The sequence below is a fragment of the Cherax quadricarinatus genome, chromosome 5 (genome assembly GCF_038502225.1).
Source record: "Cherax quadricarinatus isolate ZL_2023a chromosome 5, ASM3850222v1, whole genome shotgun sequence".
NCBI lineage: Eukaryota > Metazoa > Arthropoda > Malacostraca > Decapoda > Parastacidae > Cherax > Cherax quadricarinatus.
The window spans coordinates 45,335,439-45,352,638 of NC_091296.1; the positions used below are offsets into that span (position 1 = coordinate 45,335,439).

The 17,200-nt window shown below is 40.1% G+C and overlaps 1 protein-coding gene across 1 annotated transcript in view; it reads left to right on the forward strand.

Moving 5' to 3' along the window:
• Nucleotides 1-17,200, forward strand: part of fusl (fuseless) — a gene marked incomplete in the record, with an annotated part of 465,734 nt that overhangs the window by 382,322 nt on the left and 66,212 nt on the right. The window contains 1 exon segment of the mRNA XM_070101756.1: nucleotides 1,840-1,989. Coding sequence (XP_069957857.1) covers nucleotides 1,840-1,989 — 150 coding nt within the window.

Here is a 17,200-nt window from a genome sequence, read left to right on the forward strand (position 1 = left end):
TATTTATACTGGACCCGTCATCCGATGAGACTAAATATATTTTACTTAGCAGCTATAGATAAATTAATGCCCTGGAAGAGAATATGATCTCACAGAGACTAAGTGAACACTCAAGAGATCTGCATTTAGCTGCTGAAAAGGAATACAGTTGGAGATTAGATAACCTATTTAAAGCAAACTATCAAAGATCTTCTAGAAAGCATTAGGGACCACGAAAATCTTGGTTAAGTCATTGTTTCTGAAGGAGGCAAGAAAACACAAATCATCTAATGATAGCGTGGAAAACCTATTATGTCCCCATTCTTAAAAATCTTCCAGAAAAAAAAATTGAAGAAGAAATTCAGATGACAATGCTCTTGAAAGAGGAACCTAAACTTTCAGAATAAGAAATGGTCGAAAATCAATGAAGAAAAATAGCAACAATAGATGAGAGATCTGACTGGTATCTATTGTAATATTTAGTTGACAAAAATTTTTTTTAGGTATAAATATCTACCAGAACTTAAACTGAATAAAGTTAATCATCACTGGAGTCGGTGCCCAAACAATGAGGAGAAAGTTTGTCTGTTCTATCTTGACTGTGTGAAGGGGTTAGTTGTGTCATTAAAATCAGCTAAGATCACAATGTTTGTCCCTGAGAACATGAAGAGTTCAGCTGATTTTAATGAACTTGTGGACAGTAATATTGAACAAAGTTATATTTGTTATATTTGTGAGGTAAGAGTAAATTTACATGCGTTAAATACTAAGAATTATGAGGTGGCCAGAGAATTTTTCTTTGTAAGCCGTGAGAGAGAATTTTTTTTTTTATTTTTAAGAGCTACGCGAGAGGGAAATGTTTTTTTTTTTTAGATGTTTTATAAAATATTAATAGGTAAATTTTGATACCTTGTCTGGTGTGGCTGTACGAGGCACAGAAGAAAGGTAATGTGATGAATACCACTGGAAAAGAGGAATGACAGAATATAACATCGGAGGTGTAGTTTTGCTTTACTGTCTTGTACATACTACCAATAAAGTAGATGAAAAAAACGAGCATTTTGCTTCCACTTATCTTTGTAGTAAAGAATATGAGTATTTATTTCTTAATTATAAAAGTTTTGTCTTTCTCTGTGTACTTTCTGGTTTATTTTTCGTCCTGTACTTAGTTTGAAGACTGAAAATCATATTCATATTGAAGGCTCATACGTACAGTACAAAATATTAACATTATATTTTGAATGAATGACTGATTGTCAGTGAATAAACAGAATGCTACATACTGGATGAGAACTCGAACTATGGTCCTTGTACGTAACAAGTCCAAGCTATGAAGCCTGAAAATAGGATGATTTTAAAACCAGCACAATGGTGACTCAGTACTGTAGCATCAACTGTGACCATATTATTATTTATTCATAGAGACATTCATTACTATTTACCTTGAGTTTATCAACTATATGACTGAGAAATAAGAGAACAAATGTATCATGAAAGCTTATGGAGGTGTGGAATGTGACAGTGGGGGTCACAGTTGGTGTCGCTGATATGTCCAAGTCAGAGTTGTACTGGTTGTAAAACTATTATACTGTAAACTCCATGGAAGGGATTATCGTGCTGAGTGTGTAGATGTAGAGGTGGGAGCAATTATTATGTTGAGGAAGTAGCTGTTTACATGGGAGGAAAGATTATGTTGTGTAACTGTTGACATGGGAGGGATGCTCATCTTGTGTGTTGCTTATGACACTGGCATTATCAAGTGACACGGAGTCTTTCCATTTTCTCTGTAAATTTGTGTGTGAATGTGTGTGTGAAAGAGAGTTAAAAGCTTATACTAATCCTCTCGTTGTCTTCCCACAGAAGGACCAATGTGGGTACTTCCTGCTGGATTCAGTGTTCACGGTGGTGGTGACGGGTTCTCTGGTGGTCTTCGTCTGGAGGGGCTCCTGGATCTTCCTCGACGCCAAGCTCTTCCCAGAACAACCCGTCTACTCCGCTTGGGGCTCCATGGTCAGTATCACTAGGGATATATATATATATATATATATATATATATATATTAAATATTAGGTACCACCTCTAGAACTGTTCTGGGGACCCTCATCCTCAGAGAAAAGAATAAACTTGCTTCAGGGAAAACTCAAGGTTCTCCCTGAAGCTGTTTGAGAATTTTCTCCTACCACCCCCTATATTTCAAGTATGTTTTATTTAAAGACAAAATACATTGGCCAGACATTCACAAAAATACAACAGAAAGTAAAACAACATAGGTAACTCAGAGCTATATCTCGAATACTTCGTCCAGCTCCCCTGCGGTGGGCCGCGTGCCCAGAATGCTACAGGCATTTCCTCTCTGGATCGCAACACTGAATCTCTGAAAGAGGAAGCTGGTCGCCCTGTGGTCCTTGGTTTCTATGATGAGCTTTTCACCCAGCTCTTTGAGGAACTTTAGAGCACACTTGCCCCATGCTCCAAGGGTCTCCGACCCTATTGGAATGAAGTTATAGCAAGGGGGAAGGTCTTCATATTTTCGGATCTTCTGGGTCTCCCTGTGGCTGGCAGCTCCACCCCCTTCCACTACGGAGTATGGCAAGTAGGTGTCTGGCAATGTGGCGGCACAGGTGTAGTCCCAGGCAATCTGCTTTCCATCCTTCCAGGGTAGCATAGTGGCTCCATCAGGACGCTTTTGACTTCCATCAGACCTCTGTACTTGGGGTTCCCGTTGAGCTGGGCAACGGGCTATGGCGAGGCTTCTCTTTATGATGTCATTGACCTCCTCATGTCTGGCATACTTCCCTTCTGCTGTGTGACACACGAGACCATGAAGTCCGAATTGATCAGCTGTCGCCCTGCCGCAAATACACCTATGTTCGGTGAGGGTGGGGGCGGCTAGGCGAAGAGCAACACCAATCCGAATGGCCTGTGGGTCGAGACGGGTGCCCAGGGAGGAACTGGGAACAGCTAACAGGAAATCTCCTGAGTGTTGTGTCTTCACTGCCAGGAGACGAGCTTTGTCCTTTCCTGAAGCATTGGAGAGCATTGTGTTGGCGATTTTCGATTTTTTCCATGATCGGTTTGTCCCAGTGGGACTGTCTGTGCTCTTTGGGAGGAGCTGGTCTACTGGAGGAGTCTGTAAGGGTGTCCCACCGAATCGCTGCTTCAGTAAACCTGGGGTCTTGAGCTCCTACCACGTCTCTCAAGCGTTCGGGAACTATTTTATTGACTAATGCACTGGAAGCCAAACACGAAGACAGAAAAGCAGGTAAACCAACATGCGTTGCTTTACGCACCTATATACCTCCCAGTCGCACTGGGAGGGTTGCCTGATCCCATTGCTCATCCTCTAGTGACAGGTTCAGTGCCTTCTTAAAAGTTGATCTCAGGTGTGCGTCATATTCATCGAGTGTTGGGTTGTCAAAAGAGGGTGCACACCTCAGGAAGTGAGTCTTGGCATAGTAAGACACCTTGTGAGGAGATACAGAGCATCATGGGCATCAAGATCGCTTATTCTCTCCTCCATTCTCATCAGGTCATTCAATTTGTCGATGGCCTGGGGACCCAGCGGTGCTCCCAAGAGGGTACTGTTGGAGGGAGTGGTAGTTGAGACTTCCGGGAGGATTCTTTGCACAGCATTCATTTCCTGGTTCGCTGTGATGATTTCACACTTGGAGGGATTGAGGATGAGTCCCAGGTCTTTTCCCTGTGTTTTCACCAGTTTTAGGTCCCCCACGAGGGACTCTTCAGTGCCTGCCAGAGTGCCGTCATCCAGGTACCAGATATTGAGCTCACTGCATAGGCTGGAAGTTAGTTCTCTTACTGCCAAGCAGAAGAGAAGTGGAGCGAATGGGTCACCCTGCTGAACACCCTCTGATGATTGAATTTTATGTTCTCCAAACAAAAGAATTGAGGGTTTGCTGTAGCCGGCTGAAATGAAGGGAAAAAGACTGGGGAACCGATCCCGAACAGCTGGCAAAACAGCATCTCTCTTCACCATATTAAAGGCATTTCTAAAATCAAGATTGACTATGGCCTTGTCTTCTGGTAGGTCCTTGATGTAGGCCCTTGCGGCATGAGCTGCGGTTTCACTGCCTTGAGAGACCCCAAAGTCCAGTTGGTGTGGCTGGAGTAAAGTGGCAGTTTCTAGGCGAATGTTTCTCACTGCTGCTTTGGCAACGAGACGGCGAATAGTGTTTCCAACTGCAATGGGTCTGATTCCCCCATCCCTCTTCTTCAAAGCACATAGTGAGGCTCCAAAAAAGAAAGGTTTAATTTCTTCTGAGATTCGCCCAGCCAGGCAATTGTTGGCTAAAGTTGTTAACTCGGTGAGAAGAATTGATGCAGATTCACCGAGTACTGGATTTGCCATCTCTTTGAGGTGCTGAGGTCGAATTCCAGTGTAACCTCCTGCAGATCCTGCTGGAAATATATATATATATATATATATATATATATATATATATATATATATATATATATATATATATATATATATATATATATATATATATATATATCTTGGCTTAAATAGCAACGCTCATCTTGCCATATAGGACAAGTGAAAATTTGTGTATGCAATAATTTCACCAAATTCATTCTGAGCCTAACGAAAAAAATATATTTCACTGTGTTTGTTTAGTATTAAATTATTGTAAACAAATCTAAAATATATTTAGTTGGGTTAGGCTAAAATAAATTGTTCTTGCCCTAATAAGGTTAGGTAAGTTTTCTAAGATTCTTTTGGTGCAAAATTACATTTTTTTACAATAACATTAATGAAAAAAATATATCTTTAAACGTACGAGAGAAAATTTTAGAAAGGACTCAATTTGAAACGAGTTCTTGCTAATTGACAAGTTTTACCTATTCGGCACGACATTACACTTCATATATACATATGTATATGTGTATATATATATATATATATATATATATATATATATATATATATATATATATATATATATATATATATATATATATATATATATATATATATTTATTTCAACAAGTCGGCAGTCTCCCACCGAGGCAGGGTGACCCAAAAAGAAAGAAAATCCCCCAAAAAGAAAATACTTTCATCATTCAACACTTTCACCTCACTCACACATGATCACTGTTTTTGCAGAGGTGCCCAGAATACAACAGTTTAGAAGTATATACGTATAAAAATATACAATATATCTTTCCAAACTGCCAATATCCCAAACCCCTCCTTTAGAGTGCAGGCATTGTACTTCCCATTTCCAGGACTCAAGTCTGGTTAATAAAATAACCGGTTTCCCTGGATCCCTTCACTAAATATTACCCTGCTCACACTCCAACAGATAGTCAGGTCCCAAATACCATTCGTTTCCATTCACTTCTATCTAACACGCTCACGCACGCTTGCTGGAAGTCCAAGCCCCTCGCCCACAACACCTCCTTTACCCCCCTCCCTCCAACCTTTTCGAGGACGACCCCTACCCCGCCTTCCTTCCCTTACAGATTTATACACTCTCCATTTCAATCTACTTTGATCCATTCTCTCTAAATGACCAAACCACCTCAACAAACCCTCTTCAGCCCTCTGACTAATATCTTTATTAACTCCACACCTTCTCCTAATTTCCACACTCCGAATTTTCTGCATAATATTTACACCACACATTGCTCTTAGACAGGACATCTACACTGCCTCCAACCGCCTCCTTGCTGCAGCATTTACCACCCAAGCTTCACACCCATATAAGAGTGTTGGTACTACTATACTTTCATACATTCCCTTCTTTGCCTCCATAGATAACATTTTTTTGCCTCCACATATACCTCAATGCACCACTCATCTTTTTTGTTTCAACAGTTCTATGATTAACCTCATCCTTCATAAATCCATCTGCTGACACGTCAACTCCCAAATATCTGAAAACATTTACTTCTTCCATGCTCCTCCTCCTCAATTTGATATCCAATTTATTTTTATCTAAATCATTTGATACCCTCATCACCTTACTCTTTTCTATGTTCACTTTCAACTTTCTACCTTTACACACACTCCTAAATTCGTACACTAACCTTTGCAATTTTTCTTTAGAATCTCCCATAAACACAGTATCATCAGCAAAAAGTAACTGTGTCAATTCCCATTTTGTATTTAATTCCTCATAATTTAATCCCACCCCTCTCCCGAGCACCCTAGCATTTACTTCTTTTACAGTCCCAGCTAAATATATTAAACAACCATGGTGACATTACACATCCCTGTCTAAGACCTACTTTTACCGTGAAGTAATCTCCCTCTCTTCTACACACTCTAACCTGAGCCTCACTATCCTCATAAAAACTCTTTACAGCATTCAGTAACTTATCACCTATTCCATATACTACTTGCAACATCTGCCACATTGTTTCCCTATACACTATCATATGCCTTTTCTAAATGGATAAGTGCAATAAAAACTTCCCTATCTTTATCTAAATACTACTCACATATATGCTTCAATGTAAATATTTGATCTACACATCCCCTACCCACTCTAAAACCTTCTTGTTCATCCGCAGTTCTACATTCTGTCTTACCTCTAATTCTTTCAATAATAACCCTACCGTACACTTTTCGTGGTATACTCAGTAAACTTATTCTTCTATAATTTTTACAGTCTCTTTTGTCCCTCTTCCCTTTATATAAAGGGACTATACACGCTCTCTGCCAATCCCTAGGTACCTTCCCCTCTTTCATACATTTATTAAACAAAAATACCAACCACTCCAACACTATGTAGTCCCCTGCTTTTAACATTTCTGTCACGATCCCATCAGTTCCAGCTGCTTTACCCCCTTTCATTCTACGTAATGCCTCACGCACCTCCTCCACACTCACATCCTGTTCTTTTTCACTCCTAAAAGATGGTATACCTCCCTGGCTAGTGCATGAAATTACCGCCTCCCTTTCTTCATCGACATTTAAAAGTTCCTCAAAATATTCTCACCATCTTCCCAAAATCCCCATCTCCCCATCTACTAAATCCCCTACTCTGTTTTTAACTAACAAATCAATTTGTTCCGTAGGCTTTCTTAAGAAGACTTGTTTAACTCACTCCAAAAATTTTTCTTATTTTCACTAAAATTTCTTGACAGTACTTCTCCCCCTCTATCATCCGCTCTCCTTTTGCACTCTCTCACCACTCTCTTCACCTTTCTTTTACTCTCCACATACTCTGCTCTTCTTATAACACTTCTGCTTTGTAAAAACCTCTCATAAGCTACATTTTTCTGTTTTATCACACCCTTTACTTCATCATTCCACCAATCACTCCTCTTTCCGCCTGCCCCCACCCTCCTATAACCACAAACTTCTGCCCCACATTCTAATACTGCATTTTTAAAACCATTCCAACCCTCTTCAACCTCCCCACTACTCATACCTGCACCAGCCCACCTTTCTGCCAATTGTTGCTTATATTTCACCCGAAATTCCTCCTCCCTTAGTTTATACAGTTTCACCTCCCTCTTACTTGCCATTTTCCTCTTATCCCATCTACCTCATACTCTAACTGTAGCTACAACTAGATAATGATTCGATATATCAGTTGCCCCTCTATAAATATGTACATCAACCTTTTATCCACCAATACATAATCTAACAAACTACTTTCATTACGTGCTACATCATTCCTTATATATTTATTTTTCCTCTTTTTCATAAAATATGTATTACTTATTACCAAACGTCTTTCTACACATAACTCAATTAAAGGCTCCCCATTTTCATTTACCCGTGGCACCCCAAATTTACCTACTACTCCCTCCACAACTTTTTTACCCACTTTAGCATTAAAATCCCCAACCACAAGTACTCTCACACTTGGTTCAAAACTCCCCACGCATTCACTCAACATTTCCCAAAATGTCTCTCTCCTCTATACTTCTCTCTTCCCCAGGTGCATATACGCTTACTATAACCCACATCTCACATCCAACCTTTATTTTACTCCACATAATCCTTGAATTAATACATTTATAGTCCCTCTTTCCCTGCCATAGCTTATCTTTCAACTCTATTAGAAACCTCTGACTTAATCCCATTTATTCCTCTCCACTGAAACTCGCCCACCCCCTTCAGCTTTGTTTCACTTAAAGCCAGGACATCCAGCTTCTTCTCATTCATAACATCCACAATCATCTCTTTATCATTCGCAAAGCATCCACACACATTCAGACTTCCCACTTTGACAGTTTTCTTATTATTCTTTTTAGTAATTATTACAGCAAAAGGGGTTACTAGCCCACTGTTCCCGGCATTTAAGTTGACTTTTACAACACGCATGACTTACGGAGGAAAGATTCTTATTCCACTTCCCCACGGATATAAAAGGAAAAGTAATTGGAACAAGAACTAAGATAAAATCAAAGAAATCTTAGATGAGTGTGTATAAATAAACGTGTATATGTATGTTTAGTGTGACCTAAGTGTAAGTAGAAGTAGCAAGAAGTACCTGTAATCTTGCATATTTATGAGACAGACAAAAGACACCAGCAATCCTACTATCATGTAAAACAATTACAGGCTTTCGTTTTACACTCACTTGGCAGAACGGTAGTACCTCCCTGGGTGGTTGCTGTCTACCAACCTACTACTACACATACACACACACACACACACACATATACATAATTATAAATATTTATATATATATATATATATATATATATATATATATATATATATATATATATATATATATATATATATATATATATAATTATACCCACGAACAAGTGGTACTGATTAATAACAACACTGCGACTAGCCACTAGACCACACAATCCTTGTGGATTGTGTGGTCTAGTGGTCTAAAGCGTCATGAGTTTTCTCTAACTATGAGGCGGGCCAAAACAACATGGATTCGACTCCTTGGCTAGTGCAGTGTTGTTAGTGTGTGTGTGTGTGTGTGTGTGTGTGTGTGTGTGTGTGTGTGTGTGTGTGTGTGTGTGTGTGTGTGTGTGTGTGTGCAGAACAACCCCTGTGAAAAAATAGTGAAATTTCAAGCGCATTCGTGACTTCTCACATTATCAAGGAACTCTACAAATAGTTAAATTAGACACATGTGCAACTCTTGGGTATCTTTGAGGAAACGTTTCGCAACACAGTGGCTTCATCAGTCCATACAAAGGATAAACTTGAAGAACAGGAGGAGAATGAGGTAATCAGTCCCTCAACCTTGAGTCGATGTGGTCAGTCCATCAATCTTGAATAGAATACGGCATATGAGCGGAGAAGCAGCTTATAAACCGTATGGCAGGAGAGGTGCAGTAGTTGTAGGTGGTGTCACATTTGTCCAATGTGGAAGTTTCCTATCTGAAGAACTTGTTAATTATGATTTACTATTGCCAGTACCTAATTTCATTGAACTTATTAAGAGTCGCATTGTTGATGCAAAGTTTGTGCTTAATGGCGCGTTTTACACGCAGAAGTTTGGAATGGCAAAAGGAAATCCTCTCTCACCTGTCCTTAGTAATTTCTATATGGAATATTTTGAAACAAGACTAACAAAATCCTTCTCAATAGAGCTAAGTGGTACAGATACGTTTATGATGTTTTATGTCTAATGCCTAAGAATACTGATATAAACCATTTCCTTGTTAAAGTGAACAGTCTAGGCCATTTCATAAATTTTAGTGGTGAGTTTAAAGAAAATAACTCATTACCTTTCTAAATGTTTTAATTATTAAGGGGAACAATGATTTTGAATTATAAAATACAGAAAACCCAGAAATAACTGTTCTTATGAGCATTATGATTCTTCACGTCATGATAGAGTTAAACTTTCTGTATTCTCATCAATGTTCCTGAGAGCTTTACGTATTTCCAACCCAGAATTCATAGATGAAGAAATTCTGAAGTTTTTTGATAAGCTAATTATCTAAAATACCCAGAACAAATATTCGACAAATATTTTAAAATTGCTAGAAATACTTTTTACAATTCAAACAATGACAACCAACCTTATTCGACTACCAATATGTTGGTTCTCCTTTACCTTCTCTACATAAGAATTTTAATATCAAACTTGTATTTATAAATCTTGATTCAGTAAAAAAAACTTTTGGTAAAAAAATTCCCCCCAAAATGCTGACAAGCGTGTCTACAAGGTTCCATGAAAACATTGTGATAAAATTTATTACGATCAAACTATGCATGTGTGTATATATGTGTGTTTGTAAGTGAGGGTCTGAAAGGAAGTATCTGACTTGTTTTGAATGTGCAGTGTCAGTACAGTAAATAACTGAGTTTAATTTACTTTAACAGATAGTTCCAATATAAAAAAAAATAGTTAAATACTTTGTTTAAACGATGATACTGAATAACACAGAAATTAAGAAGGCACAATAACGTGACTGGAACAATACACACATAATCTGCACATAGGAGAGAGAAGCTTATAACGAAGTTTTGATCTGACTTGGACCACGTACTTCTCCGCTTCCTTCTTCCTCTCTTTGTCCCGTCCATACCCTCCCCACCTCCTCTCCAATATTTACTGGCTCCCTCACCTTCATGTGTTACTGTGGCTTGTAAATGGTCCAAGGGCCCAGGTCGGACTAAACGTTGTCAGACTATTTGTGTATACTGAATAATAAATCTAACCTGACTGCAGCTTACTGTTGTTCACATTGCAGTGATCCAAGCATTACATCATCCACCTCTCTTCTTCATGCGCTGCCTCAAGTGCAACGCCGCCTACCTCCATTTTCCTTACACTTGCACCAATAAAACGCCAATTACCTTTGTTCATCTTACACTGAATTGCAACACTACCTACCAATGTTCACGTTAAAATGATGAAAGTGGAATACCACCTACCCTCGTTACCTTTACACTGATATAAGGAAAACGCCAGGAACCTGTGCTCAACATGCACTGACAGGCACAAGAAAGGAGCCAGGAACCTGTGCTCAACTTACAATGACACAAGAAGGGAGCCAGGAACCTGTGCTCAACTAACAGTGACACAAGAAGGGAGCCAGGAACCTGTGCTCGACTTACACTGACACAAGAAGGGAGCCAGGAATCTGTGCTCAACTTATAGTGACACAAGAAGGGGGACAGGAACCTGTACTCAGCTTACAATGACACAAGAAGGGAGCCAGGAACCTGTGCTCAACTTACAATGACACAAGAAAGGAGCCAGGAACCTGTGCTCAACTAACACCGACACAAGAAGGGAGCCAAGAACCTGTGCTCAACTTCCAATGACACAGGAAGGGAGCCAGGAACCTGTGCTTAACTTACACTGACACAAGAAGGGAGCCAGGAACTTTGCTCAACTTACAATGACACAGGAAAGGAGCCAGGAATCTGTGATCAACTTATACTGACACAAGAAGGGAGCCAGGAACCTGTGCTCAGCTTACACTGACACAAAAAGGGAGCCAGGAACCTGTGCTCAACTTACAATGACACAAGAAGGGAGCCAGGAACCTGTGCTCAACTTACAATGACACAAGAACGGAGCCAGGAACCTTTGCTCAACTTACACTGATACAAGAAGGGAGCCAGGGACCTGTGCTCAACTTACCCTGACACAAGAAGGGAGCCAGGAACCTGTGCTCAACTTACACTGACACAAGAAGGGAGCTAGGAACTTATGCTCAACTTACACTGACACAAAAAGGGAGCAAGGAACCTGTGCTCAACTTACAATGACACAAGAAGGGAGCCAGGAACCTGTGGTCAACTTACAATGACACAAGAAAGGAGCCAGGAACCTGTGCTCAGCTAACAGTGACACAGGAAGGGAGTCAGGAACCTGTGCTCAACTTACACTGACACAAGAAGGGAGCCAGGAACCTGTGCTCAACTTACACTGACACAAGAAGGGAGCCAGGAACCTGTGCTCAACTTACACTGACACAAGAAGGGAGCTAGGAACCTGTGCTCAACTTACACTGACACAAAAAGGGAGCCAGGAACCTGTGCTCAACTTACACTGACACAAGAAGGGAGCTAGGAACCTGTGGTTAACTTACACTGACACAGAAAGGGAGCTAGGAACCTGTGCTCAACTTACACTGACACAAAAAGGGAGCCAGGAACCTGTGCTCAACTGAGAATGAGTTCTTCCTCACTCTTCAAATCAAATCAAATCCTTTATTTCTTTGTACAGTACAATGTGTAGTTTACATGTAACGAAACAATGACAAGCATAAAGAAAGCCACTAGCATACATAAGCATGCATGAGCATGCATAAGCATTCATAAGCATGCATAAGTATGCATAAGCATGCATGAGGATACATAAGCATGCATGAACATGCAAAAAAATGCATAAACGTGCATGAGCATTCATAAGCATATATAAGTATGCATAAGCATGCATATGCATGTATAATCATGCTTCCCAACGAAATCACTGACTTACTCTCTTTATCAACATTCAACAACTCTTCAGATATGTCTACCCTCTTCACTATACCTCCACCTCCCCCATTTAATGGCTCCCTTCTTTTAACTGTTAAAACCATTTGTTCTTAGATTTCTTAAACTTGCTGACCTCACTTTAATTTTTGGTTCTAATTCTCTTATTCTCAGCAAAATTTGTTGATAAAACCTCATACATTCTCTCATTTGTTATTTGCTTTCTTTCAACATTCTTTTAACATTTATTTTAATCTCCATATACTCTGTCCTTCATATATCATTCCATCAATCGTCCTCTGTCCTCTTGCACCACCTTCCCCGACCCTCAAGCTTCTGCTGCACAAACCAAGTTTTTTTAATCTGCACTATACCTCCTCTACCCACTTCTCAATGTTTATACTCTCTAGTAGAGAATCACTACGACCACGGTGCTCTCTACATCAACTCCAAAGCTGAGGGACTCATTACCTCCTTTTTTTGTAAACAGTTCTACTGTATTCCAGTTATGTCCTAGAATCTGTATTGATAAAGCCACTTGATGGCGAAACGTCTACATTAAAGATAACCAGATGTTGCACATATGAATTTTAGGAATAACAGCCAAGTAACATTGCATACATAAAAATAACAGGAACTGTGGAAAGACAAAGTTGAATAAGAAAAGGAAGAAGAAAAAGACATCTTAACATATGTTATATTAACAATCGAAGCCCAAGAATACGATAAATGAATTACAGCTTGTGGCGTGTGGGGGAAACATTGATACTATTGCAATTACTGAGACGTGGTTTAATTTAAAGGGTTTACGTAACTGCTGAGTACCACATTCAAGGGTTAAAGCTCTTCGAATTTGACAGAAATAATGGGAATTAGGTGGGGGGCATTATATGTCCGAGATAGAATTTGTAGGACATGAAAAAAATATTTAAGGTGTTATATACCGATCCCCAACTTATAACCCAATAGAGGGAGACTTCTATGTAATGAAATTGTTAGGGATTTAAGACATGATAACGTAGAAATAGTCGAGGATTTTAACTTTAATTAAAGTGATTAGACTTCTTTGACCGAAGATTTGGAGCTCAGTGACCTAGAAGTCATGGCTGCTTTTTGAAACAGTGTTTAATTGAACCTACCAGTGATAATAATCTGCCTGACCTGGTTTTATCAAATAAGGAAACCCTCATTAATTAATAATCTAGAGATCACTGAAGAGTATCGCACAGGTGTTCACAAGTCTGTTACTTTTAATATTAGCAGGTAGTGCGGTAATAAGGATAATACAATAAAAGTCCCTGATTTACGTTCTGCAGATGATAATGGGGATAGGATACACCTGGTTAATCTTGACTGGGGATATTTATCTAATGATACTGTTAATTAACGATGATCATACAATAATGATAGGACCTGTGAACATGATTTTTTTCCTTTATATACGACGTGCCCATAGTATATATTTTTCCCAGAGAGAAATTAGGCTAAATAACAACTTTCCAAAATGGATGAATAAGAAACTGAAGCATCTATTAGGAGAGGAAAAAAAGAAATTTGTAGACGCATCAAAAGCGTAGTTGTTAACCTTATTGGCCAGTATGTTCATAATATAAAATTAAATATTATATATTATATAATATTAAAGCAGCTTGGTAATGAAAGACAAATACAAAAGATTTCTTTCAAGTGAATGGGAAAAAGGCAAGGAAAAAAAAGGACTACTAAGAACTAGGTCTAGACAGCTTACTGATAATGAGCAGGAAATGTGGTCTCTTTTTAATAGTTATTTCTTGTCTGTCTTTACACAAGAAGCCATAAATGATATCCCAGCAATTAATATTCACTCGGGCTCCGAAAAAAACAAATATTACAGACATAAGGGATGTGGTTATCAAACAGTTAGAAAAAATTAACACAAAATAAGTCTACGGACCCAGAAGAACAGTTTTCAGAACCACTTAATATCTAAGCCGGTGTTGTGTCGATGTGAAAAATATAAGACATTAAATCATCTATTACTTTCGTCTTCTGGTAACGATTATTAGGTTTTCATTATTACCAATTTATTCATTATTACGTTTAAATCATTATTGTCAGTGTGGTATTACATATGAAATCAAAACGACAAAAAAAATTGAAAAATTTGCAATTTCTGGTGAATTTCTTTAATTTTTTGTGATAAAAGGTAGGCGACCTGAAAATCAGGTGATTAAATAATTTCTGCTGCAATATTGCAGATCAACGTTTCCAAAACAATTGCAGGCACTGCCTTATTTGATTTTTTTTTTCGCTAATCAAACTGCGTGCTATTACTATTTTTCAAAAAGTCATTCATGGGTGAAGAGGTTAAGAACCCTTATTGTTTCAGTTATATTAAATAACCTGATAGTCTATAACACACTTCGAGCTAGTGTCTTGCTTCATCATGCAGATTATCATTATTTCACACACATGTACTAGACTGAAGTGGAATGATATCTATGTGTTCTCCGGCAGTTTAAAACTACCTCTGTTCAAGCATTTTTTGTGTGTATGGTGTGTGTGTGTGTGTGTGTGTGTGTGTGTGTGCGTATGTTTGTGTATGTGTGTGTGTGTATATGTGTGTGTGTGTGTGTGTGTGTGTGTGTGCGTATGTGTGTATGTGTGTGTGTGTGTGAACGTGTGTGTGTGTATGGTGTGTGTGGTGTGTGTGTGTGTGTGTGTGTGTGTGTGTGTGTGTGTGTGTGTGTGTGCGCGTGTGTGTGTGTGTGTGAGTGTGTGTGTACTCACCTAGTTGAGGTTGCGGGGGTCGAGTCCGAGCTCATGGCCCCGCCTCTTCACTGATCGCTACTAGGTCACCCTCCCTGAGCCGTGAGCTTTATCATACCTCTGCTTAAAGCTATGTATTGATCCTGCCTCCACTACATCGCTTCCCAAACTATTCCACTTACTGACTACTCTGTGGCTGAAGAAATACTTCCTAACATCCCTGTGATTCATCTGTGTCTTCAGCTTCCAACTGTGTCCCCTTGTTACTGTGTCCAATCTCTGGAACATCCTGTCTTTGTCCACCTTGTCAATTCCTCTCAGTATTTTGTATGTCGTTATCATGTCCCCCCTATCTCTCCTGTCCTCCAGTGTCGTCAGGTTGATTTCCCTTAACCTCTCCTCGTAGGACATACCTCTTAGCTCTGGGACTAGTCTTGTTGCAAACCTTTGCACTTTCTCTAGTTTCTTCACGTGCTTGGCTAGGTGTGGGTTCCAAACTGGTGCCGCATACTCCAATATGGGCCTAACATACACGGTGTACAGGGTTCTGAATGATTCCTTATTAAGATGTCGGAATGCTGTTCTGAGGTTTGCTAGGCGCCCATATGCTGCAGCAGTTATTTGGTTGATGTGCGCTTCAGGAGATGTGCCTGGTGTTATACTCACCCCAAGATCTTTTTCCTTGAGTGCGGTTTGTAGTCTCTGACCCCCTAGACTGTACTCCGTCTGCGGCCTTCTTTGCCCTTCCCCAATCTTCATGACTTCGCACTTGGTGGGATTGAACTCCAGGAGCCAATTGCTGGACCAGGTCTGCAGCCTGTCCAGATCCCTTTGTAGTTCTGCCTGGTCTTCGATCGAGTGTATTCTTCTCATCAACTTCACGTCATCTGCAAACAGGGACACCTCAGAGTCTATTCCTTCCGTCATGTCGTTCACAAATACCAGAAACAGCACTGGTCCTAGGACTGACCCCTGCGGGACCCCGCTGGTCACAGGTGCCCACTCTGACACCTCGCCACGTACCATGACTCGCTGCTGTCTTCCTGACAAGTATTCCCTGATCCATTGTAGTGCCTTCCCTGTTATCCCTGCTTGGTCCTCCAGTTTTTGCACCAATCTCTTGTGTGGAACTGTGTCAAACGCCTTCTTGCAGTCCAAGAAAATGCAATCCACCCACCCCTCTCTCTCTTGTCTTACTGCTGTCACCATGTCATAGAACTCCAGTAGGTTTGTGACACAGGATTTCCCGTCCCTGAAACCATGTTGGCTGCTGTTGATGAGATCATTCCTTTCTAGGTGTTCCACCACTCTTCTCCTGATAATCTTCTCCATGATTTTGCATACTATACATGTCAGTGACACTGGTCTGTAGTTTAATGCTTCATGTCTGTCTCCTTTTTTAAAGATTGGGACTACATTTGCTGTCTTCCATACCTCAGGCAATCTCCCTGTTTCGATAGATGTATTGAATATTGTTGTTAGGGGTACACATAGCGCCTCTGCTCCCTCTCTCAATACCCATGGGGAGATGTTATCTGGCCCCATTGCCTTTGAGGTATCTAGCTCACTCAGAAGCCTCTTCACTTCTTCCTCGGTTGTGTGCACTGTGTCCAGCACTTGGTGGTGTGCCCCACCTCTCCGTCTTTCTGGAGTCCCTTCTCTCTCCTCTGTGAACACTTCTTTGAATCTCTTGTTGAGTTCTTCACATACTTCACGGTCATTTCTTGTTGTCTCTCCTCCTTCCTTCCTTAGCCTGATTACCTTGTCCTTGACTGTTGTTTTCCTCCTGATGTGGCTGTACAACAGTTTCGGGTCAGATTTGGCTTTCGCTGCTATGTCATTTTCATATTGTCTTTGGGCCTCCCTTCTTATCTGTGCATATTCGTTTCTGGCTCTACGACTGTTCTCCTTATTCTCCTGGGTCCTTTGCCTTCTATATTTCTTCCATTCCCTAGCACACTTGGTTTTTGCCTCCCTGCACCTTTGGGTAAACCATGGGCTCATCCTGGCTTTTTCATTAATCCTGTTACCCTTGGGTACAAACCTCTCCTCAGCCTCCTTGCATTTTGTTGCTACATG